Source organism: Alosa sapidissima, chromosome 1 (assembly GCF_018492685.1).
Source record: "Alosa sapidissima isolate fAloSap1 chromosome 1, fAloSap1.pri, whole genome shotgun sequence".
NCBI classification, from domain to species: domain Eukaryota; kingdom Metazoa; phylum Chordata; class Actinopteri; order Clupeiformes; family Clupeidae; genus Alosa; species Alosa sapidissima.
This window is the reverse complement of record NC_055957.1, coordinates 35,354,793-35,380,809: the sequence shown is the minus strand read 5'-3', so window position 1 is coordinate 35,380,809 and position 26,017 is coordinate 35,354,793. Positions and strand designations below refer to the sequence as shown.

Here is a 26,017-nt window from a genome sequence, read left to right as displayed (position 1 = left end):
CATATTACAAAGTCTGTCACAAAAATGTAGCAACCTCTCTCTCTCTCTCTCTCTAATGTTGACCATAAACAATACAAGTGTGTTTTTCCTCCAGTAGCATGCTTAGCCAATCTCACGCCTCTGGGGAGTGGACTGGGATTGTTTACTCGTGGCAGGTGCTGTCTCAGCTCTTTGCTGATGTGAGGGGCGTCACATCGGCCCTGCCGATAGCAGATGGGCCCATTATCAATACCCTGCCAGAGAGCAGGAAACTGGTTAAGTATAGACATGTGGTCTCCGTAATGGATGTTGATGCCATCAGCAAGGCACTCTGGACCTCGGAGAGCTTATGCATGCTTACACTCTCTGTCAGTTCCTTGCAACCTGCACCATCTGTCTCTGAGAACATTCGTGTTAGTGGGACTCTCCTTAATGTATGGTGTGTCTCAAGACATCACCCAATCCCATGCTGAAATGACCCAGGGCATGGTGCAGGGCATTTGAGACGTGCCATGCAGCCCTGAGGTTTGGATGAAGAGAAATGACCCCTACCGGTGTTTATTGGAGCTTCCTATTTTCCAGCGACCACCCACCGCAAGATGACAATCTATTGATGAAAAGATCAGAGATGCTGTGGTTGTAGCCCCTCTCCACTCTTCAGTCCCCAGAGCACCAACACAAGGCATGTTTGATCCACCTGTGATGTTATCTGTGGGGGAAGGAAAACAGACATGATCAAAATGATGCAGCTAGCCATTTGAATACAATGTACCTCCAAATGCCCATGAGAAGGAGCTGTGTGGGTGTGCGAGAGCGCACACGTGTGTGTGTGTGTGTGTGATGAGGTTTTGGCCATTTGATATCTGAAAACACAAATAGTAGTAGCTATATTAGGTGTCTGTTACCCTGGCAATTTTTTTCCACAGTTTCTTTGCCTCATCTGAATCCATAATCTGCTGTGCTTTCTCTGCTCCGCTTGGGAGTTGTGTCTGTTTGTGTTTGTGTGTGTGTGTGTGTATGTGTGTGTGTGTGTGTGTGCGTGTGTTTGTGTGTGTGTGTGTGTGTGTGTGTGTGTGTGATGTGTTATATTTTGTGGTGGCTTGTACTTAACATGTCTGTGTATTGTGTTGTGCAGTTTGTGTCTTTGTGGTACAGTAGGCTCCATGTCTGTGATGGCTGTATGCACTATGCCTGTGTGTTGTACTTTGTGACTGTGCATCACAGTGTGTCTGAATGTATCCTGTGCTATGTCTGTCTATGCTTGTGTCTCTCAGATGACTGCTGCTCTCTCTGGGGCCTCCCTCCTGGCTGGATCTTTGTGGAGGGAGAGGAAAGGGGAGGGGGTGGAGATATGCACTCCCACCCAGTCAAAGTGCTCTAACACAAACACACTCACATACACACACACACACACATGCGCGCGCGCACACACACACACACGGCAAGGCAACTCTCCACAGGAAAAGCTGGAGACAGAATGTGCAGCACCTCTCTGCCGTCACACAGAGCTCCGTCGGCCCAGACGGGATCCTTCACTACTTTGATATCTGCTTAATTACTTATGTGATGCCGCACAGACGTCTGGGGGCAAGAGCCGAAAGTTTCCCCACATGTGTGTGAATGACTGACTGAGTGACGGGATCTTGAGGAAGGCAGACATTTTAGGAGCGGTAGGTGAAAAACCAAAAGGCATTTATTATTTATAGACGGAGCCGTTTATGTGCTGTCAGGGCTCTCAGTCGTGGCAAGGCTGAAGTTAAACTGTGATGCTACATGAAGGACTGACAGTTAAATAGGTTTTGTATACCAGGTGGTGGCAGGACGTTTAAACAGCAATATGTGTCTGCGAAATGAGAAGAACTGTCTTTGTAGTGGATCTTTGGCCACTTGGGTCACTTTACCTGGATTAGATGTATTTTAATGTTTGAGCATTGTTTATTCAGCTTTATCTAGTTTGTGGCTATTGTGGCTATTTTTGTGAGTTATGTAGTTTGAATCACATTCCTCTACAAAGTTAAACAATCTAAAACTTACAAAACAATACACATAAAATACAAAAAATACAAAATAGTAAAATTGAAGTTTAATTTATTTTGGTTTACTTAACTTTATTTTATTTTTTAATTGTGCTATTTTATGGGTTATTGGTTACTGAATGAAGGTAACTGGAGGCCTACAACTCTTATAACCATGACTTTTTCATTAATGTTTCTGTCGCTGTGAGTAAATGGGATAAAATGCCCCCTGTGCCTCCACAGAAAGTCCTGTCTTTTATGCTGCAATGTTCCTTTGTTTGCTGAAACCACTTGTTTAAATCTGTAAATTGGAAACAGAATGGAATGCCCAGCAACAGAAACCACAGTGATGAAAGCCACGCAAGGGGCGCATTGTCAAAACAACATGTGAGAAAAACAAAGTTCCAACACAGAGTTGCATGGTATTAGCAGGGCTGCCACTGTCAATGGGTAGTGTGAGTGTTGACGAGAGAAGAGCCGTCTTGTTCTGTTCTTTGACAGTAACCAGCACTGGCATCCCCCATCTGTAGCTCTCCTCTAAATCCTTTTTGTTGTTGAAAAGGAAGCAGTTGTTCTGCAGACATGTTGTCAAACTTTCAATAATGGTTTTAGTTGTTTACTTTAATAACTTTGTGTTCTCTATATGAATACTTTTTTACATATTCATTCATGTCATTATATTCTGCATGGCCTTTATATTGAAAAGGCAAATCATGTCTCACCTTTCACTCTCTCCTTTCGTAGCTTCCATTTGATTGAGTGGACGTATTGGAGACTGTCATCATATCTGGGAATCGTGGTGTGGAATGTGTAGCGCGATGGGCTTCTTGACCTTACATGTGTTGCTGCTAATAGCTGCCACGGCAAGCAGTGGAATGTGCCACATGAATGATTCAGACACTCAAGAGCTGCGCGGCTCCCTGGCCCTGGGCTCAATCTCGACCACATCGTCCAGTGACCAACACAGCCGCGGCTCTGTTCAGAACAATGTGGCCGGCCAGAGGGGAGTGATGTCGGGCAACGCTACAAGGCGGTCGCCCCCCCCCCCTGCTTGTCGGGTTGTCCAGACAGGTATCAAAGACTGCTTCAGGTACATCAACACAGCCATCTCTTGTGTCGTGTTCCTCGTTGGGATGGTAGGAAATGCAACACTCCTGAGGATCATCTACCAGAACAAAAGCATGAGGAATGGGCCCAATGCTCTCATTGCAAGCTTGGCTTTAGGAGATCTCATGTACATCATCATTTGCCTTCCCCTCACCGTTTACAAGGTAGGCCTTTTTCATATGACGATTTCTCCTGAAAACTAGTGTATGCACAAAAGCACTTGTTGCACTTTTAAAATAGTGAATGACTTGCTGTTTCCCAGTGTTGCTGTTTCCCAGTTGAACATGAGGGGTTAACTGAGAGAAGGGGTTAATTGAAAGCCCAGATACATCAAACATCTAATAATAGACATTCCCTGGCCTGTCTAAGTCCCTAGCTAGGGCTGTGTATCTTTTATTTGCAAAGGGGTAATCTAAAGGTCTCTAAAAGCCAGCATATTCTCGATGTCATTTATTGATAGTTTGGTTTTGGCCTATTGGACCAATAAAAAGGCATTCACTTAGAAAAGCATGTTAGGGAGTGAAGAAAATATTATATGGACTAAATTGTTAAGATGTAAAAACCTGAGCAGGACTGGGAAAACATAAAGACATGAATAGCAACTAGAAAAGCACTAAGTGGAAAAGCATTAAGAGTAAAAGGAGAGATGAAGGTGCTACAGAGAGAAATGAAGGAGGAGAGAGAGTGCGCGTGTGCAATTAGACATGTGTCTACCCAGAGCTTATCTCTTAGACCAGCCTGTCTTAGTCACGAGGCTTTTTCATGACGATGGCAGCAGGGAGACGGCCTGCTAAAATAAACACAGGGATTGAGCTGCGGTTACAGAATGGAGAGGTACTTTATCACTGGTCAAACTGCACGGCTTTATCTACCACTATCAGTGAATAGACCACTCAACAATGTGCAGAGACCTCAACAAACCAATAGGGTTTTATCACAGACATGGCCTCAGGGAAATGTCTGATTGCAAATTCACACCACATCTGGGACTCCAGCTCTGTCCATAAGTCTCTTACGCTTTGCATGCAGCTTTGGGGGATGTTTCTGGAACTGATAGAGAGGGTGATTATGATGTTTAAATACTCTTATAATCCCCATTCTTCTTTTATATTTTATAGTCTTCTTCACATATTTCAAATGAGTCCCCGATACAGGTGCTCTTGCTCAAAACAATAAACTCACAGCTGGGCAGAAGGGAGGCTTTTCCGTCACTGACAGGAAAATGGACAATATGCTTTTGTTTGGGAAGGACAGCAGCACTGAGGCTGCTTAGCTCCCAGTGAATGACGTCCATCATGGGTACACACAAGTCTAGAGGAAATGCCGAAATTAAACACACCCATGCATGTGCATAAACATTGCCATATCTGTCTCTCACGCTCTCTCTAGTCCTAATAGTGCTAATAATGACATACTTAGATATACCAGTAAGTTTAGAAACAACAACATTACACTCACTCACTTTCACACACACACGCACACACACATGCACGCACGCACACACACGCACGCACGCACACACGCACGCACACACACACACACACACACACACACACACACACACACACACACACACACACACACACACAGACACAAAGGAAGGCAGACAGAGGTCTACCTTGCTGTACTTTCCAATCACCTACATTCACAAATACATGACAAAGTAAATTTATAAAGGACATAATTGCTTCTTTGCAGACATTGCTATACTCACAGACTGTCAGTTCCCATGGATTCCCATGATTAAAAGCACTACTTTGGAGTAAACACAGGGGCTGGGTGCATGAAGAGGTTCTATTCAAAACTACAGGACAAACCCACATTTCTCTTTGCTTTTAGAAACCTTACATCTATTTAAAGCATATTTCCATAGAGACGACAGTTGGTGGCATAAGATCCCAAAGGATCCTCCTGTTTGTACAGGACATAAATCTCTAAACTGTGGTGACATTGGGGACTGATGAATTCAGATGGATATTTTAGAACTCTAATTGTTTTGGTCAGGCTAATGGACTTGATTATGTTGTTTTGTAAATGTTGCCTTTGTGACTATACTTCAAACAAACAAGATGCATTCATATTAAGGCAAAGCTTACCTTTTAACTTCACTGGATCTCAGAAAACAAATCAATGATCCCATTAGCTGTAAAATATACATGCTACATTTGCCTGGTGAATAACCAGTTTGTCATCTGTTCTTTTTAGCTCCTCAGAGCTAAGTTCCCCTTCAATGACAGCGCATTTGGGTTGTGTCTTTGCAAGCTGGTGCCCTTCCTGCAGAAAGCCTCTGTGGGGATCACAGTGCTCAACCTCTGTGCCCTCAGCGTGGACAGGTACGTTTGGACCGCTGCTACACAAATGTAACCTGACTCTCGCCAGATGAATTTTGTTCCGCCTAGCTCCACTCATCCATCTGGGATTGATCCATTGGAGTGGTGTTTCAGAAGGCTGGGCCTTATTAAAAATTCTTGCATATGATTGGATATGCCACTTGTCCGTCATCTATTGACGTGCTACTTCAACCACTCACATCAAAGCCAACCCGTGATGCTTAGAACAGTCTCACAGTCGCTTCTACGTTACGTCACATCTATGAAACTCCCGCCCTGCGTCCTGATTGGCTCTACCATAAAATCTGGTGCCGAAATCACTCTCAACGGCAGCGATCCCAGATGGATGTGAGTGGAGCTAGGCGGAACAAAATTCATCTGGCGAGAGTCAGGTTAACACAAATGACCATTTACATGAAAAAGCTCAATACAATGACAAGATTCAAAAGCTCCAAAATCAGTCAAGTAAAATGTTTTCTGCTCTGCATACCTGACTTAATTAATCAGTGTTTACTTAACCAACCACCTTACCTAACCAACCTTACTTAACCAACCAAGAGTGTTAGTGTACCTTACTTAACTAACCAAGAGTGTTAGTATACCTTACTTAACCAACCAAGAGTGTTAGTGTACCTTACTTAACCGACCAAGAGTGTTAGTGTACCTTACTTAACTAACCAAGAGTGTTAGTATACCTTACTTAACCGACCAAGAGTGTTAGTATACCTTACTTAACTAACCAAGAGTGTTAGTATACCTTACTTAACCGACCAAGAGTGTTAGTATACCTTACTTAACTGACCAAGAGTGTCAGTATACCTTACTTAACCAACCAAGAGCTTGAAGCAGAAAGACACAGGTGCAAGTGGGGGCCTGTGAGCAGATCCAAAATTGAGGATCCTTAGCGTGTAGGCCTTGATTGCCCTGTGGTAATTAGAAACATGTGATGCTGACACAGCTAAGGGTTGCATTCCATGCCTCAGATGGGATACACATGTGTCTTGCTTTTTCTACCCACCACTTTTTCATATCTCGTTACTTTTTGTCCTTAAAGTAAGAGATGTTCTGGTAGCTTCTGAGCTTCTGGTAGCATTATAAGTAAGTATTATAAGTATTACAAGTAGCATTACAGCATTGAGTTATCAATCAGCATTGGCATCTTATTGGTAACTGGGCATGGTCATCTTATTGGTAATTGGGCATTGGGTCATTTTATTTAGTTTTTTTATTTCTCCGAGGGGCAGTAGGGTGAGGCTCTCTCTTGCAGCTCTGAAGGGGAAACAATCTCCTAAGAGAGGTCAACGGTTTTATTCCTGTCCGAATGTGAACAGGATGCAGGACTGGGTTAGTCCTTGTTTGCGGTCTACTGCACTGTTCAGGAAGGAGCTGGGGTTAATTGTAATGGCCAGCTCTCATGATGTAGAGGAGCTTCCTTTTCCATGGCCACCTGTGAGCTTGTTTATCTCAGTTTTTTTCCCAGGCAGATAGGAAATCATTGTTTGTATGTGTTTAATAATGTTATCCCTAAGTCTTAGATTTAGATGTTATTTACAGTTATCTCTGATATGATCATTTTGGTTTGCTTTAAAAATGTCCTACCATACAGAATATTCTTGAGAAACACAAAGAAAAACTAAAGATGATGCATAGTGAGAAACTAAAGTGACAAAGAGGAGTAATCTGTGTCTTTGGCTTCTTGTGGAGCATTGCTAGTGTAAAGTAGATGAAAAATAAAACTTTTGAGCAGAAAGCACAGAAGGTCCTCACAAGTCTGCAGGGCTTCACAAGGCTTCATCATGACAATGGCTCACCTCACATCACCGGTACAAATACCCAGATGGTCCTAATTTGTATTCAAAATGAGGTCAAGGAAATGTTCTGCATATCTCCGTATTCCTGCATAAGGCTGTCATGACTGTTATGTCTTCTTCCATGGTCTGGCAGTCTAAAGAATTAGGTACACCACTGGTGAAATATAAATGGTACAATGTTGTTCGGCAGGGATATTCAAATGTGTCATGAAAAATATATATTTCCACATGAAATCTTGATGCAGCATTATACTAAAACATTCACTTGAGAGATGTTATTAATGATACAAACAGGCAAACATGATTTCCAGCAACAGGAAACAAGAAGTGTGTTTGGCAAGCAAGCTCAATGGCTTCTTCCCAACAATAAACATTAGTTCTGTCAGTGAGTATTTTGCAACATAAATATTACAGCACAGAAGAACACAATGTGACTTTCCATGAGTCTTGGATCATCCTTGCCCTTTCTGATGAATCTCTAATTTATCTGCTTTGTTATTTACAAATAAAAGCAATTAAACCCTTCAGTATTTTAGCTCTTTAAACACTACTGGCCTACTGTACTGATCTACAGGACAAGTACTTTTTATTTTCAGTTTTTCACCAGGGGGAATAATGTTTATGAAGTGTTCATGTGTGATTTAACACAATAAGTGTTCTTGGTACCAGAGAGAAGGTGTAACGCCTGCACTGTGTTCCTGTTCTAGGTACAGGGCTGTAGCGTCGTGGAGCAGGGTGCAGGGGGTGGGCATCCCTCTCTTGACTGCCATCGAGATCCTCTCCATCTGGGTGCTGTCAATCCTTCTTGCAGTCCCTGAAGCCATCTGCTTCGACATGGTCACTTTTGAATACAGAAACCAGACCATAAGGACCTGCATGCTCAACCCCCAAAGTAACTTCATGCATGTAAGCCAAAACTTTTTGACATTGATGTAAATGACAGTCAGTTCATTATAACAACCTCTTAGGCCCAAAGAGCCCTCTCTCAACAGACTTGAGTAGAAGGTGTTTGGAATTTGTAAACCACAGAAAATACAGAAAATGAGAGAAGGAGAAACCTGGGTAGCATTGCCTCATTTTCTCTTTCCTGCACTGGGCATATCCGGAGATCACTTTCTTTGTTCCCAAGCCTGGAGAACTTTAATTGATTGCAGGCTACACGAGCAATCACATCCAGCTGATGTATGTTTCCCTGAAACAGAGCCATATGTGCAGAGAAACACTGGGCCTTTTCTTTGGAGCTGCATTGCCTTTGAATCTCTGAAGCATTACTGCTCTAGCAAATACGGATTCTACACTTTTTGATTGGGATCAGTGTATGTACAGAACAATTACCTTTCCTTGGTATCTGGCTCAGGTCCTCCAGCCAGGCCATATTAATGGGCTTGTACATAACAATGTTATATGGGAGCAGTTTTCATACAAAATTAGAGCCATTTTCTAACTTTTAAGTTTCTCATTTTAAAAAGGTTTCTTATCGTGTGCCTTTATCTCACATCTGTCTTGGAGTCATTTCATTATCTGATTGTGCTGCTACTACTTTAAACATGTAATGACATGTGCAAGTCTGTGCTTCTACTGCATGCAGTCGTTTCCTTCTCCTGTGATGGAGAAAACAGGAAAAACTGGAGCTTTAGACCTTTTGACCTTTCAACTTTTGACTCCAGCCAAGGTATTCATGGTTTCATCAGGTCCCTTTCCACAGGTGTATTAATTAAGCACCATGCAGCCTGCATTGATAATCAAGGTGCTTGATTTTATACACCTGTGGAAAGGGACCTGATGAAACCCATGAATACAGTACCACTTAAAGATGAGTGTATTCATCCTAAATCTTCCCCTCATGATTTAACTTCAGTTGTGTTATTTACCTGCAGTTCTACACGGAAGCAAAGGATTGGTGGTTGTTCGGGTTCTACTTTTGTGTACCCTTGGCCTGCACAGCCATCTTTTACACACTGATGACCTCTGAGATGCTCAATCACCGCAATGGAAATCTCCGGATTGCACTCAGTGAACACTTAAAACAGGTAATATATGATCAAAACTATGACAGCTGTGAATACACATATACAAGAGTTGATATACCATGTTTTTAATATGTAGGAGGGTGTCAGTTGAAAAAGAAAATGTATGTGTTGTTGAGATCTAGTATATTAACAGGGATCTCATGCTTTCCAATATGATAAAGACATCACCATCTGATATGTCTTACAGAGACGAGAAGTGGCCAAAGCTGTCTTCTGCCTCGTTCTGATCTTTGCCCTGTGCTGGTTTCCTCTGCATCTAAGCCGGATTTTGAAGAAGATGGGCTATCATGAAAATGACACATCGCGATGTGACTTCCTCAAGTGTGTTGATTTTGCTGGATATAATGTTTACAAATGCAATCCAATACAACCAAGCATTTATGTCACAGAAACAGAAGAAATAGAGACTCTGCATCTCCTTTGGTAAAAATGTTGGTCTTTTTATTGTTTCAGCTTCCTCCTAATTTTGGACTATTTGGGCATAAACCTGGCCACAGTCAACTCCTGTATCAACCCCATCATTCTCTACTTTGTCAGCAAGAAGTTTAAGAACTGTTTTAAGGTGAGGATCAAACGCCTCCAACCCAACTCACCCCATCTACTCCACCCAACTTACCCAAACTCACCCCATCTACTCCACCCAACTCACCCCATCTACTTCACCCAACTCACCCCATCTACTCCACCTAACTTGCCCAACTTACCCCATCTACTCCACCCAACTTACCCAACTTACCCCATCTACTCCACCCAACTTACCCAACTTACCCCATCTACTCCACCCAACTCAACCAACTTACCCCATCTACTCCACCCAACTCAACCAACTTACCCCATCTACTCCACCCAACTTACCCCATCTACTCCTGCCTTCCTCTTGATGTCTCCAATATCTTCCTCTCTCACTCACACGTAGTTCCCTCCATAACTCCCCCTAGCTATCGTCTGCTCTCCGCATTCTACTCTGCTCCCCAAAGTTCAGAAAATGACTGTGAAGACACACTTACAGGAAAATATAAACCAGAACATGATTTATGAAGCTATTTACTGGGGTGGGGTTGCATGCTCAACTCCCTGCCAGAATACCACTAGAGAGAGATAAGCCATGCGTGGCCCCCAGCCTCTCCCCGGGGAGAGAGGGAATGCTCAGTGTGACTGTAATGCCTTTCCAATGACCTTTACCCTTATCATCCCCAGTACCACACACACAGATCACAGACTCAAATGCTACATGCATGCCTGTACAGTTAAAATGAAAAAGGATCACATTGAATAGATGCAATTATTGTTATAACACTGAACTGAACATTTTACCATTGGGAATACTGAGGCAAAATATCCTCTAAAGGAAATCACCTATGCAAACTACAGAATTCCAATCAAATCTCAGTGCCATTAAAGTTTCTTTTTCCTGTTTTCTCCTTCAGTCCTGCCTGTGTTGCTGGTGCCACTCTGACCCTCAGGTGAACAGCAACAGCATCCAGTGCAAGACCACGAGCCCCAACAACCTGCACACAGACCTATGCCTGCGCAAGGACAGTGACTAGGCCCGCCTGACACCAACAATACTGCCTGTGGAACAAGGGGCGACGCAGACTGGCCAAAACAATGTGAACTCATGTCCACTAATCCACAAGCCAGTCCATGAAGCTGCAGGCCTCAAGTGTGTGTGTGTGTGTGTGTGTGTGTGTGTGTGTGTGTCTGTGAGCAAGTGTGTGTGCACAAAGGCTCATGTGAACATGCTGGTGTGTGCGTGCTTGCAGGACCTTGCAGCAGTTCTGAGCCATTGAAAGACAGACAAGACTGGATTGAACTTATATATAGCCGTGTACAATGGAGCCGGTGTGTTTATGTTTGTCTCAGTCCCCACACAAGTGTTCTTCCCAGGACCCTCTCCTAGGAGGAAGAGCGCTGAGTGGGAAGGGGGCGGTAACAGGATGTAGCTGTACATAAGCTATAAATGACTGAATCAGTGCCTGACAGTGTTGTCTTCACACGGCTGACAGCAATGGGAAGCCAGAGGAAGGATGTGTGAAAAGGTGTGTCAATGAAGCTGCTCCGAGACTGTCCCAGGGATCAAGGAACTAATGAGAACTGCAGTAACATGGGCCCACAATCACTAAACCACTCGACTTATATCGCTTTCTACCACAGTTGACTTGCCAAGGACCTCTATTGACCATTTGGTCTTATTCTGGATGGGCCTGAGCAAAGGGCCACCAATTACTTCATGAGCAATTAGGGCTACGAGGACTATTTACTCAGTGCGCTGGTCGTCACATTTGATAAATGTTGAGAGGCTTGGTGTTATAGTAGTCATTAACTTGTCTATTGATTGAAGCGGGTTTCTTTTGCCATGCAAATACTCTGCAGTGTTTCTAACTTTATATAAATGTGAAAATGATTTAGAAATATCTTAAGCAAACCCAAGCTTTTGCTGCAATTTCCCCCCCGTCTTGATGAACGAAAAGGTCCTCATGGTGAGAGCTTCTCAACACGAGGACCTTGATATTCCAAGCTTCCAAATTCACACTCCAACTAGAACACTGGAGTTACACCAGATGTTGCAGTCCCCAACAAGCAATAAACTGAGGGTAATGATTTTTGACCTTGTTAGAGATTTAAAAGCTTGCCTTCGGATAGTGTCCAAAAGCAACAAACTTGGGTAATAAACTAAAACATTATGACCATTCTTGAGTTCAAGTCAAGGGCTATGGGAAAGGGGCCTGTATTATTGCAAATGACAAATGAGTCAAGAAAAAAACATATCCTCTGTCCTACACTGTGAATTTGAGGGCAAATAATTGTCTACCATTACAATTGTTTATGAGTAGTATGAAATGTCTGTATTACTGCCTTAATATCTGTCATATACTCTTGATGGCCTACAATATCTATACTTTCATTTTGATGAAATTCATTATGGAAAGATTCATATCTAGCTACAGTAAATATTAATCCTAACGTTTGACTTATGTTAACCAAATATAATGAGCAAAGACATTACAAATGGTGCAATAAGTAATATATGCTTCAATGTGTAACACTTTTAACAATATATACAGTTTTTTTTATAAGAAGCATCTTTTTATAAGAAGTCCCCTGACTTGTGAAGTCAGAAATCATCCATAATTTCTTAATATCACTGTAGTAGAGGACACAGATTTAATTGTCCATGTTCCAATGCTTTGATTACAAAGATTGATAAAGAACAAGCGTTTTTCCATCATTATATCATTATATAACTGGTACTTAAACACACAATTTGATATAGACAAGTTTGTTTGAGAGTGTGCATGTATTGTAAGTATATGCTCCATATTTTGGAACATGCTTTTAATATTCTGACTTGATGTGGTGTGGTGTTAAGAAAGAGGCTTTAGTCTGCAGTGTTAAATGAATTTGTGTCAGTCGAATTTGTGAATTCAAATATTCTGTTTGAGATGTCTGTCTAATCACCAGGCATTTATATCACAAAACACTAAAATGTAAGTCATCTATATTATTTTCTTATGACCATAATTATTCTATAATTATTTATAATTTCCCATCAGATTTACAATGGGTTCACGTCAAATAAACAGTGGGAACATTGCTATATGGTACGACAATTATTTCACCTAACAGTTGGGTAAAAAATCAGATTTAATGATCATATTTGTTTAATCAGTATGTGAATAATACGTAATATAGATGCTCAGTCAACAACCTGGGAACTGGAGGGCATCACTCTATCTTAGACTCTTTCCTTTGGGAAGATACACTGGTCTGGGAGTGATTTAAAATGAACTCTGACCTGCTTGGCAGTGTAACATCAGGGGTCAGCGGGGTCAGCAGGGTCAGCGTGGAGGATGTGAACTACCCACAGTCACAGGAAGGAATACAGGCCAGTAGACACACTCGTGCAGCCTGTGCCAGAGTCTGTTTGGCAGATGTGTCCAGGGAAACAAAAGAGAAACAAAACTGATTTTAGTTTAACATGTGCCAGGTTTCATTGGTAGAATTTGTTCCAGATCAGCAGTTGTGCACCATAATGACATCAAGAGAGAGTCCAAAAGTTACTTTGGTGATTGCTCCCCAAACCAAAATGATATGCTTAATGTCCTTGCTAAAAAGAGCATGTTATCAGTTTGACTGCCTTTCTCAAGCAATTATGGTTTAGAGACAGTTTTCAGTGGCCAATTGTATTAAACTCAATACATTTGATAGGTATGTGGTATGTTAATAAATGTATGTATGTATGTATGTATGTATGTATGTATGTATGTATGTATGTATGTACGTACTGTATGTATGTGTGTGTGTATGTAAATATATATAAATTGATGGGTTGCTCCTGTACAACAACAAATATATAAATATAATGAGAATTATTTTAGTTCAGAGAAATTTAGTGGGAACCTCTATCTTGCCAACAATGAATTCAATAAAGCTCAAAGGCAAACAGAAGACGGCCTTGGAGGGACACCACCAGTCCGCACAGAATGAAGAGTTCAGACAGACCCAAGGCTGCTTTTGTGTGACAGGCCAAGCCACACTCAGGGAACCGCAGGGATACATAGCTGCAGAGACAGACGTTTCTCATCATCTCTATCACACCCTTCATTTGGTCACTTCACTGTCAGTGTAAACCTATAAAAATTTAGTTGAAAATGATTAAAACGTATTCTTTGAGGGCTTTGTATTGTTTAGCTCTAAGATAATAAAATTAACAAATAAGTCAAGTGTAAGCATGCATAAGCACAGTTCCGATTTGGGAATTAAAGTGACTCAGACTTCCTTTAATTTGGTTTCCTGCAATGTATACTAATTATGTCCCACTTATCTCAAATGTCAAAAGTGAAGTGTGAGAAAATATCCATAAGGAGAGTGGTGGCTGCACATTCAACTGTAAACCAACAATTAGCAGCAATTATCAAGTATATATTATCCTGTATCAATGCTCATTAAGCCTCCCATCCTGTCCCTCAAAATGAGTTGGTTTGTTGCATTAAGTTAAGAAATTTTTTTTGTTGATCTTAACTGACTCTGAGCCTGGTGTTTCTCGTGCCATAGTGTTGAGATAAGCGCTGACCTTATCTTAAAGTTCCTTAAGCACTCTCCACACAACAATGGAATGCACTAGTGACAGTGTTCTAATTTCATTTCACATTCTTACGTCATAGATCACAAAAAGATCAGGTCCGCTGGACAAATCCGTTAAAAATCCTGGAAAGTTTCTCAGCTATTGGTACTGTCTATGTTGTATGATGACTCTACCACCTTTGCAAGGAGATTTCAGAAAATACAGGTTGCTCTTTATTTGGGGAATAGAATCCATGCTGATTTATCCCAGAAAATTTAATCAAATTAGGAAAGTATTTATAATTTTAATAATATTTATAATAATAATAATTCCTAATTTTATATATAACCTGATGTGAATACAAAATGTATCCAAATTAATTGGATAAGAAGACTAGAAACTTTCTGACACACGACTCTAGTAAAGGTTTACAAGAGTTTTTATTTACTTTAACTTTCAAAGGTCGTCTTTTTAAACTTGAATTTTCCACAACCAATCAATGTAGGCTATTTGTCTCCTTCTGTCTTTACAAACATCAGTTCATCTTGGATCAAGGAATAATGCATTCCATCGCTTCTTATCCCTAGGGGAATGAATGAGCAGTGGTCGTCATACTGCAAATGCACAAATGTGTTTCCAGTTTTCACAAACAGAATGTCTGTTTGTCTTCCCTGCCCCAACATGGGAGGCTCCTTATGCCATTTTGTAGCATAGGCCCTTGCAGCCATCCAGCAAAGAGGCCTGATTGTGGCAAGAGCATTCCTAATTTATAAAAGCCAAAAGGATCAATTTAATATTCATGAACAATCTGTCCCAGCCCAACCAGCTATTTCTGTGACTGTGGGGCAGTATGATGACAGAGCGTCACAAAGGAAAAAGTTATGCCTCACCCCATTGTGAAATGAATACACCATCTGAACAAATGCACCTATGGTGTTGAACACCCCCAAATCAATAAACAAGATCTCCACACCCTCCCCAATCATCCCCAAACCATGCTTGATGTGTCTGTACTCATGTATTGAAAACTTTAAAGAACATGTCCTTGGCTGGGTTGGACGCTGACTCCTTCCCAGAAAGCTACAGCAAGCTGAACATTGTGTTAAATATGGGTGATGACTGCATAAAGGTTCATCATATTTGAAGAAACATTCTGGTCTTATGGCTCCACCAACCATATAAAACATAGCCTAACTGTTATAAGGTGCTCTTATGACAGATATGAGAGCTTGAATCTGGTGTTAGAAAAGTGTCTGAAAACATCAGATCAGATTAAATGTGTTTCACAAAAGGTCAATTTTGTAGCCTCAGTAGGCTAATTTTAAAGTACTAAAAAGGTTAAAATACTGTTTATCTAACAGTATGAGCTTGCTATTTCTATGGAGCGTTATACTGAGGGAAGGCCTATATATATATCTGGGATACACAAAATATTCTACACAAAACAGGGTGTCTAGGCCAATAGTAGGCTAAGCTAGGCAATCATCAGGCACTGCGTTTCATGATGCTCACAACATGTTTGGTGATAGGCTATTCACAATATGTTTGGATAGCCTAGCTTCTGTCATAGTGTAGACATTAGGCTATTCATTTGTGGTCACAGCTTTATAAAATTACCTTTCACTGGTTCTCATGTGTTAGGAATCTTAATTAGAAACATTTACAGGCTTACCCTTCTATAAAAAAAAAATCTACAGACGAAGTACAAAAAAAGAAAGTAATAAAACTAGACCTACAGTTAATTTATTTCAAAGGTTATGCTGCTTTCCCAAATCAAATGTCCAGCCAACTGCAAAGTGAATGAGTGGTAGACTAGCTATTTTATTACCTATCCCTAAAACGTAAGATCATGACACTAACACTAACTAATTTGGAATGTGTTAGCCTCCCCAAAATAACATTTTTAAAACCGTTTAATTCCAGCTCCTCAAAAGCCCACTGAATTTAGAGACATGGACTTGGGATGCCATCTCCTGGTAGGAGCATCAACCTACAGCATTGCATCCGTTCAAAATACAGTCGAGAGCAGGCCGGTCTCACGTTTAAAGTGTTTAAACGTGTGCAGGCCGGTCTCACGTTTAAAGGCGTAGGCTACCGGGTTTGCGAAGTCGCTCAGCTCAGGATATGATTTCTCGATAAATACCTACACAAAAGAAGCACATTATTTTTAGTTTATTTTGTTTTTAAGTACACACAACGTTGAACAAGTATATACTTAAGTTAAACAGTCATAGGCACACATCTGGACTACATCTTGACTGGAAACAACCCTTTTTACAGGCATTGGTCACATCCAATCAGATTCAGAGAGGCGAGGCATGAAAACAGGAAGTTTGTGGCTAGTCGCAATCTGAGGAACTTTGTTTACATCTTGTAAGACTAGTTTAGTAAGAGCCATTGTCAGTCAAAGCAATCATTTTCTGGGATCTGGAATGGCCTTTTCCATACTTTGCTAGACAAAACTATGATACAACCTCGGTAGTGTCTGGCAAACGTTTAGCTAGTCCAGGCATTGTCACACAGCTGGCTAGCTAGCTACTGGAATGGAGTAACGTTAGCGCCTGAGATCAGGATTTGTTTACAATGAATCAGCTGACTAACGTTAGGTAGTTAGCAAGGTGACTTGCGGACTTCATTCGTTGATAGGTTTAAGCTTACCATGATGAAATGCAGATATAATGTAATATTTCTTCAATAAACCTATTGCGTAGACGAACAGCATGCGTCTGCAACATTGCTAACGATTTAGCTAACGTTAAGCGTCAAACGCCTAAACTAGCTCGCCAGCAAGGATTGTTAGCTTGCAACTTATTAACAGGTAACTTATCGTTAAATGTACCTTCTGTTAGTTGCCTGGGAGATAAGCTTTGTTCAATAATGCCATGCACATGTGGGAATTGGAGGCGGTGGATCCGTCCCTTGGTAGTGGTCTTGTATATTTTACTCTTGCTTGTGGTACTGCCACTCTGCATATGGGAGCTACAGAAATCAGAGGTTTGTCTGAAACATCTTTTTGTCATTGCGTAGCTTCACTTACATGAGGATATCTAGCCTACTGGTTGTGTCTCATCCCATTTGTTTTCATCAGGTCGGCACACACAACAAGGCATGGTTCATCGCAGGTATTTTTGTGTTCATGACCATACCTATATCACTATGGGGAATCTTACAACATCTGGTAAACTACACCCAGCCGGAACTGCAGAAGCCAATCATCAGGTCAGTCAGGCCTACTTCACCCTTCATATAACATTTAGCCTGTATAATGTCAAGTTGAGTATAAAATGATGGAAGGGCATGGATGGAAGAGACAGTGCTGTCCAGCTTATTTCTCTGACTGATTTTTTGCCTTGCAGGATACTCTGGATGGTTCCTATTTACAGTCTAGATAGTGTGAGTATATTTTCTGTTGGATACAAGTAATTTTATTTGGATGGTTCCTTAATAAGAACTGTACAGGCATGTTGGTTTTGTTTGAAGTTATAAGAGGCCCACTCATTGCTAATTGGATACTGAACCATTGAAAGCACATGATCCTCATCTGCATTACGTGGTTCACTGACTGAAAAAAGATGTTTGCCTTTCTACACTAAAGATTATAAACAGAGGCCAAAAACACATATTAATAAACTTATAATGAAAATGTGCGCACAAGTCTTGTCTGTAATATAAGCCCATTGTAGAGAGCTTCCTGCACTTCATGAAATAGATAGTTTTGATACCATTCCCTGACTATATATATGTTTAATCCTTTTCACTCTTTCCTGTCTTTCAGTGGATTGCGCTAAAGTACCCTGGTATTGCTATATATGTGGACACCTGCAGAGAATGCTATGAGGCCTATGTCATCTACAATTTCATGATCTTCCTGCTGAATTATCTTGGCAATCAGTACCCCAGTTTGGTCTTGATGTTAGAGGTTCAGGAACAGCAGAAGCACCTCCCACCTCTCTGTTGCTGCCCACCATGGCCCATGGGAGAGTGAGTCCTTTACCAGAATTTGGTTGTACAAAACAACTTTTGTATGTGTCCCCATCAAACTGCAGATCATGCTGTAGGTTTTACTGTCCATAACTACTATTTATATGTTGCAAGCAGATTGCACTAATGCACATCACAGAACTTAGATACAAAGTATGAGCACAGAGTACACAGGAATTTGACTTGGTGATACAGCACATCATATAAACAGATATTAAAAAGAATAGGTTAGAACTGAGAACACAGAACTTGGACTACTCCCTTGTAGTTGCACATAAATACATACCGGTAATCAGTTATTTCACTTAGAACATCAGTAGTGTTTACAGCATAAATGTGGTTGGATGTAGAAAGTTTCCAGTGAGAGTAGCCAGGTCTAAATAGACTCTAGTCAGGCGAACCCACTAATGAGAAACATGCATGCTCCTAATTCAGAGGTATTTTTGACATGGAACATTGTGTTACGGATTAAAATTCTTGACACCAAACCATGAAAGACATAACCATAACCAAATTTCTGTGTCACTGTATGAGCATAATAACACACAGTCACAGTCATGCTCATAACTCCTTCTTACTCCACATCTCACTCCACATTCATAACTCGTCTTTCTACAGGGTGCTGCTCCTCAGATGCAAGCTGGGAGTTCTACAGTACACTGTTGTGAGGCCAGTCACTACAGTCATCGCACTGTAAGTTCACCTTTAGGCCCTCGGCCCCAGATTTCATGTTTCAGTATTTAGATAAGGCTTAGTCTGCTGTTGGCAAGTAAACCACAAACAGCTTGATCATGTCTATATTGGGTTAGAATGGTCAATTTTGAGCGGTTAAGAAACTAAACTAAAGTAAAAAGAAGCACTTGACTGATTTGTCATGCTAGTCTGTTTATTATGTGTAGGTTGTGGATTATACGAGCAATTATTACTTTGACTAATTTTGCATAAGAATGCGACACAAATCAACCATGTATCTGCTGGGCCTTCATGGTGCTTCTGACTGATATCTGATTGGCAATTTCTCTTTTGCAGGATATGCCAACTTTGTGGGGTCTATGATGAGGGGAACTTCAGTTCAAAGAATGCATGGACCTACCTGGTTATTGTTAATAACCTTTCCCAACTTGTAAGAAAAACTTTTTTGTCCAAATAATATCATATCAAAATTTGTACTATGTACAAAATGGACTGTACATGTTATTTTACTCATTCAAAAGAAGCAATCCTCATTGTGCACTGTTAGAAGTGCAAATAAATTATACAACCCCAAAACAGAAAAAGTTGGGACGTTGTGTAAAATGTGAATAAAAACAGAATGTAATAATCTGCAACTTTCTTAAATTCATATTTCGTTGCAAAAAGGACACAGACAACATATCAAATGTTGAAAATGACAAATTTTACTATTTCATGGAAAATATCGAATTTGATACCAGCAACATGTTTTAAAAAAAAGTTGACGGGGCTAACAAAATGCTGGAAAAATTGTGTAATGATAAAGAAAACAAAAGGAGGAATATTTCACAACTAATTAGGGTAACTGGCAACACGATTGGGTATGGAAAAGAGCATCCAAGAGAGGCAGGGTCCCTTAGAAGTAAAGATGTAGGGGTATTCATCACTCTGTGTAAACCTGTGTGCACAAATGATGAAACAATGTAATTTTAATGTTTCTTAAGATGCAATTGTGAAGTATTTGGGGAGTTCATCATCTACAGGACATAATATCATTAGAACATTCAGAGAATCCAGAGAAATCTTTGCAAACAAGGGATAGAGCTGAAAAACAAATTGGATGGCCGTGGTCTTTTGGACCTCAGATGGCACTGCATCAACACCAGACCTGTTTCCAGACCTGTAATTGTTGGGGCTCAGGAAAACCTCTGATAACCATTGGTTATGTGCACAGTTTGATACTCAATTCAAAAACTACAGCCAAAATTGTAACAGTCAAAACAGCCAACATTGTATTGAGACATGATACAGAAAATACCACCATCTTATCTGGGCCTAAAATGGACTGAGGTAACATGGAAAAAGGTCCTGTGTTTAGACCAATCCAAATTTGCCATTCTTTTTGAAAATCATGGACTCATCTGGGCTAAAGAGGAGAGGGCCTATCCAAGTATCCAACCTATCCAACTTGTTTTAGTATTCAGTTCAAAACCCAACATCTATGATGGTGTGGAGGAGCATTAGTGCCTACAGCATGGGCATCTTGCACATTTGGCAAAGCACAATCAATTCTGAATGATGTATGGTTTTGAGCAACAGATTTGTCAAATTAGGTGCATAATGGAATGAAAAACATGACTAAGAATACCCCATACTGTTGAGCAACTGAAATCCTATATCGGGCAGTAATGGGACAACATTTCACTCTCAAAACTAGCAACTGGTCTCCTCAGTTCCTAAACATTTACAGAATTCTGTTAATTAGACATTACAGAATTTTGTTAATAAGAGTTGAAGCAGCACAGTGGTAAACATGCTCCCGTCCCAACTTTTTTTGAAACATGTTGCTGGCATCAAATTCAAAATTAACATATATTTTCCATGAAATAGTCCAAATTTTCATTTTCAACATTTGATATATTGTCTATGTCCTTTTTGCTGATAAATATTGGTTTATGAGACGTGTAAATTATCACATTCTGTTTTTATTTGTATGTTACACAATGTCACAACTTTTTCTGTTTTGGGGTTGTATGTTGCATGAGTGTTGAATCAGCTTTCCCAAGTTTTTTTAACAGTATTTAGTGTTTCTAAAAACCTTTCAACAGACCAACTAGTTGTTCTATAAAAAGTACCAGTGCCCCCATCTGGTTCCTGGTCAATTTGAAGAGGTCCTCCTGCAGAAATCATATCTATTAGTCACAACATGGTAGTAATAACCACTTAGTGACAACTGAATAACCATTGCAAGTTGTCAGAAGCACTGGCTGCAATGAACCATGCCCTGGAGTGCACACTGGTCCTCACCCTAGAGGGATTCGGTAGTGGCCAGTAGATTGTGTGTGTGTCAGTGACTTATCCGCTTGAGCGACAACTGCTTCTGTTAACACATTATGACTGAATATAACCCAGTGTATTTCTACTTTAGGTTGTGTGCCTTTAAACAATGTTATTCAACTTGGTGTGTAGTCTGAGCTCACTTCTGTAGGTGGGCTTGCTTCTACTCATTTCCTGTTACATTTTATAAGCAACTGCCGGCGATCTTTAGAATTTCAAACAAGTTTTATTGAATTACAAATCTTGAAACAGCATACGCATGTTTTTTTCTTGTCTGTTTCCAGTTTGCGATGTATTGTCTGGTGCTGTTCTACAGAACCCTGCGAGAGGAGTTGAGCCCCATCAAACCAGTTGGCAAGTTCCTGTGTGTGAAACTCGTGGTGTTCGTGTCCTTCTGGTGAGCCTAACTGAATTTTATTTCAGTGCTGATACCGGATACCTGAAATTATTATTTTAATTTGTTATTTACATTACTGATTTAATGGTAATCAAAAGTAAGTTGCTTAGGTAAATCTCTCAAACTATTGCGTTGCTCTAAATATGATTCCCCTCTCTCGTTTAAAGGCAAGCAGTTTTCATCGCTCTCTTGGTCAAAGCAGGGGTGATCTCAGACTCTCACACATGGGACTGGGACAGTGTTGAAGCTGTGGCCACTGGATTACAGGTGAGCATGTAGACCAACGTAGATAAATATACATGCTCAATTACAGAATTTGGCCTTGCCTACATCCTCTAAAGATCTATCCACACTGTCAATGATAAGAGTAAAAAGAATAGTTTCAAATATTGATATTTGTTTGTTAGAACAATGTTTACACAGCATACTATAATAACTATATAAGGAATGATATCGCTGTGAAGAACTTTCAGAGCCATTTTGAGAAACCTGACAGGCAATTATAATACATCAACTGTAGAAAAAATTACAATTTACAATTTACAAAGTCTTACAATTGTGTGAATGTTCATATATTTGTAGTTACGGCTGTCTTTATAATTATAGTTCTTGGTGTGGATGTGCTTTAAAATTCTAAATTGACTAGACATCAAGAAAATGTGAAGAAATATTATGTCCCAACATTCACACCAATGACAATGATTTTGACTTGAATATGTTGCGGTTTTGTTTCTTAGGACTTTATCATCTGTGTGGAGATGTTCTTGGCAGCCATTGCACACCACTTCAGTTTCACCTACAAGCCTTATATCCAAGAGGCAGAGGAGGGCTCCTGTTTTGACTCCTTCCTGGCTATGTGGGACATCTCTGATATCAGAGCTGACATATCCGAGCAAGTACGAAACGTTGGTGAGTGTCCTGCCTCCTACATGACAAACATAATGTTTACCACACTTAGCTCGTAGAATTGTGAATAGACCTGCTCTGTAATATCTTGACTTTCTTTAATAATGGTAGTGATATCCGTAGTGTTTAGGATGTGGTTCTTTACAAGCCCCTCTTAAGCAGAAACTGTGTTGTTTGTCAGGGCGAACGGTTATGGGTAGGCCCCGGAAGATGTACTTTGGTGAGGAGCCAGACGAGGATGAGCACAGAGGGCTGCTTTCAGCCGGCTCACAGGACCCAGTTGAAGCCTCCTCCACTCCTGCATCTCCAAAAGGCCGATACCAGGGCCTGGGCCGCACCCTTACCCCCCACTCACTGTCTGCACCTGCCAACCTGAGCACCGCGGCCTGGGACGGTGATGTGGATGACATAACACCCACCCAGCTCAGAGATTCTGCTGAGTCACTAAATACAGATGACGCTCCAGTGACTTAGCTAATTGTCAGCTAGATTGCTACAGTTGCTAAAGTAAAACAGCCAACGTTCATTAGCCTCTGTAGCTTACACACACACACACACACACACACACACACACACCCTGTAAGGGTAGCTAGTGTGTGCCAGGTCTGCCTCACTGACACACACAGTTCTAATGCAAAAGTAATGGCCTCTGAAATGATTCTCCAACTTGTTAATAAGTGGCCAGGGCGTTTGTGTGTGACTGACTGCTATGCATACTAAAGCCAGAGGGTACAGGCTCCTGACATGAGACCATGATTTTCCTTTGACTCAGCTCTCTGGCAGACATGACCAACACAAACCTAAATATGAAACAAAGCACATCCTGTCCAGCAGAATCCACAAATGGCATTTCTAATGGATTTATCTCAGAGACAGCTGTTTGAATGTTAATGTGTGGGTTGTCCTCATGAAGCAAACAATGGTTTCAATATTTTATCTTGAGTTAGCCAAGTTACCTTTTTGTTACATTCAAATGTATTCATTTGATGGAATTCTTAGTTTTTATCAGTTTTATCACAATTTTATGTGTGTTGCTAGATGTCCATGACCGGTTTTTCATGTGATGACTATCTGATAATCTGGACCTGCTAATATTTTCTCAAGCCACCATACGCTCTCTTAACTGTAACATACATCCACAGTATGTACACTGGCATATACATGTGTGTTCCACTAGATGACCTGGTCTACAATTCAGATTTCACACTACACTGTATTCATGATGAGAGGTTAAATATATATATTTGGGAGACGTACATGTAGTGCAGACACATTAAGCATAAATGGAGGCCAGCCATATTCCTGTTTCATGCGAACTCATACATGACAAATGTACACCACAATAGTGTTTGCATGCTCATGACAGACATTGCAGAGATTACAGGAACACATGAAATTCACCTTCTCACTGTATTCTACAAACCACCACAGAAAAGTTAATTTATTTCCTGCACCTTTTATGTGGTGCTATCATAAAATCATGCATACTGCCTAGTTCTCGTTTAATACATGAGCATGTACAACCCAGTTTTCTTTCCTTCTTTCCTCTTTTAAGTTAAACTGACAGCCAAGTGTCCCTCGATTCCACTGGCTATTTATGTTTATTTTTTTATTTTTTATTTGTTTTTACAAATTATGGAAAACCAAAACCCGGAGGTTCCATATTTCTTAGTTTTCTGCATTAACAATATATGTTCTGGACCATCTCAACTGACGTTTTAACCAAAGATTTAGTGTATTCACCTGTAGTTAAGGTTCTCTTCATTTGTTGCTCAGTTTGCTGTAATAAATGAAGATGTACCAGTTTGGACATCCAGAGTCTGTGCATTGACTTACAGCTTAGTAGAAGAGGCTGCTCATATAGCTGAAGGCTCATGTTGTGCTCAAGGTACTACTGTATCTTCTCACTTTTTGTTTGGTAGCTCATATTTGCAGTACTAATCATATCAAATGTGATGTGTTTACTGTAATCACGTGCAGCTATGTTGCATTGCCTTATCTAACAATTGTCAAACATTAAATCTTACAGGGAAATGGATTTGTAATCGACCTGTTTTGTTACTGAGCATCACTGTTTGGTTAGGTTTAATTAACATTACTGACATAGGTGACCGTTAAATACTAGTGCCCTAATGGATATTAGTTCATGATTTTATTTTAGAAAATATTCTCCTTTTGAAACATTCCTCCTCAATCTGGTGGTTCGCAGCACTGGTTTGATTAAGCATAATGCTACATGACTAAATATCTTGAGGCCACTTGAGCTATTCCGTGTCAATGAGATAAGGTTGTCGCTGCACCATCTCAGATTTTGTTACAACCTTGTCAGTCCCAAAACCAAGGTTTGTAAAATGTTTTTTTTTCTTCATCATCTTAGTATGACTGAACCATTAAGAGTTTGTACGGCATGCAAAAAATATATTAAAGGAATTATAAAGGGTATTTGATATCAATCACTATGTTTTCTTTAAATCCCAATAGTTTATTGTTATGTTGTAAAGATATCTGAGTTTTCCACATACAATGGGCACGAGGATGAAACAAGGGAAGGTTGTGTATTTTGGTCATTTTCAAAAGTCTAAAATGGTTTGTGGGGTAGTTAATAGGAACTTGAAAATCTCTGTAAAAGTAGCTCAATGCCTGCACATTTAGTATCAATGTTGGTGCCATTCATAATTAGATAGCGTTCCCCAGGAACAAGATAGATACAGTAAGAGTTCCACAGAATGAGGCAGCAGAGGTATAGCAATGGAACTAAGTCTGTTTCTCTATGAAGGAAACATGGTCCAATATTGCGACTTCCACTAAATGAGAACGTCAATTAAAGGATTCAGTATTGAACTACCCCCATATAGATTTTCAAGTTCCTACTAGCTACCCCACATGACATTTTTGTTCTGTAAAAAAATGACCAAAAAATGCAACCCCACCTAATTTAATTCACAGTTTCCCCATATCCATGTTATGGGTACCTCAAATATTGGCACAACATTAATAAAACATTGTATTTGCAGACAAAATACAGATTGATAATCAAGCAGGCACAATTGTTCTATTATAAGTTATACCCTGAATATAACTCTTTTTTGCACTTTGTTCCAAATGTAGAATCTAGGGCCTTATATAAAATCAATAGGCATGCAGTACAAAGTTTTAATGGTCCTGCCATCCTACAAAGTTTAGCGCAAGCTAGAAATAATACTTTAAGATATTAATGCTCAAACAGGGCTTACAAGATCTAAGGGCAAAGAAAACATGAAAACAATCTGAGACAGTGCTGCAACTATTTTGGTCAGATTTGACATGGAATGAGCCACCTTCTAAACTGGGGCGAGTGCTCTCAAGGTGTTCTACTGCTCAGGGAAAGTCAATGAACTGCTCATGAAG

General features: G+C 40.4%; 2 protein-coding genes and 1 long non-coding RNA gene across 5 annotated transcripts; 2 read left to right on the top strand and 1 right to left on the bottom strand.

The window, feature by feature from the left end:
- Positions 1 to 1,292: 1,292 nt before the first annotated feature.
- On the top strand, positions 1,293 to 12,867 carry ednraa (endothelin receptor type Aa). Its single transcript, XM_042077819.1, has 8 exons — positions 1,293 to 1,649; positions 2,739 to 3,265; positions 5,307 to 5,434; positions 7,950 to 8,148; positions 9,120 to 9,272; positions 9,460 to 9,593; positions 9,726 to 9,834; positions 10,700 to 12,867. Exons 2-8 carry the CDS (start codon positions 2,801 to 2,803, stop codon positions 10,817 to 10,819), a joined length of 1,308 nt encoding a protein of 435 aa, XP_041933753.1. The 5' UTR covers positions 1,293 to 1,649; positions 2,739 to 2,800; the 3' UTR covers positions 10,820 to 12,867.
- LOC121696468 lies at positions 7,950 to 17,455 on the bottom strand. 3 transcript variants are annotated; one of them, XR_006026318.1, is made up of 4 exons: positions 16,996 to 17,070; positions 13,776 to 13,904; positions 13,069 to 13,193; positions 7,950 to 8,083 (listed from the first exon to the last, which is right to left on the bottom strand). It is a non-coding gene; the product is annotated as an uncharacterized LOC121696468 (long non-coding RNA). The 3 variants fall into 3 exon arrangements; XR_006026319.1 differs by lacking the exons at positions 13,776 to 13,904; positions 16,996 to 17,070 and adding an exon at positions 17,375 to 17,455; XR_006026317.1 differs by lacking the exon at positions 13,776 to 13,904 and having other exon boundaries at positions 16,996 to 17,131.
- Positions 16,637 to 24,440, top strand: tmem184c (transmembrane protein 184C). Its single transcript, XM_042077705.1, has 10 exons — positions 16,637 to 17,331; positions 17,426 to 17,556; positions 17,694 to 17,730; positions 18,113 to 18,318; positions 18,937 to 19,011; positions 19,348 to 19,441; positions 21,612 to 21,724; positions 21,892 to 21,991; positions 22,462 to 22,633; positions 22,812 to 24,440. Exons 1-10 carry the CDS (start codon positions 17,215 to 17,217, stop codon positions 23,102 to 23,104), a joined length of 1,338 nt encoding a protein of 445 aa, XP_041933639.1. The 5' UTR covers positions 16,637 to 17,214; the 3' UTR covers positions 23,105 to 24,440.
- The last annotated feature ends 1,577 nt before the right edge of the window (positions 24,441 to 26,017 follow it).

Excerpts from the sequence above, each read along its gene's own strand:
- ednraa (XM_042077819.1), top strand. The coding sequence starts at position 2,801 with ATGTGTAGCGCGATGGGCTTCTTGACCTTACATGTGTTGCTGCTAATA. Across the intron at positions 3,266-5,306 it reads TTCCCCTCACCGTTTACAAG|CTCCTCAGAGCTAAGTTCCC; the intron begins GTAGGCCTTTTT and ends TGTTCTTTTTAG. Across the intron at positions 5,435-7,949 it reads TGTGCCCTCAGCGTGGACAG|GTACAGGGCTGTAGCGTCGT; the intron begins GTACGTTTGGAC and ends TTCCTGTTCTAG.
- tmem184c (XM_042077705.1), top strand. The coding sequence starts at position 17,215 with ATGCCATGCACATGTGGGAATTGGAGGCGGTGGATCCGTCCCTTGGTA. Across the intron at positions 17,557-17,693 it reads CTGCAGAAGCCAATCATCAG|GATACTCTGGATGGTTCCTA; the intron begins GTCAGTCAGGCC and ends TTTGCCTTGCAG. Across the intron at positions 19,442-21,611 it reads TTAATAACCTTTCCCAACTT|TTTGCGATGTATTGTCTGGT; the intron begins GTAAGAAAAACT and ends GTCTGTTTCCAG.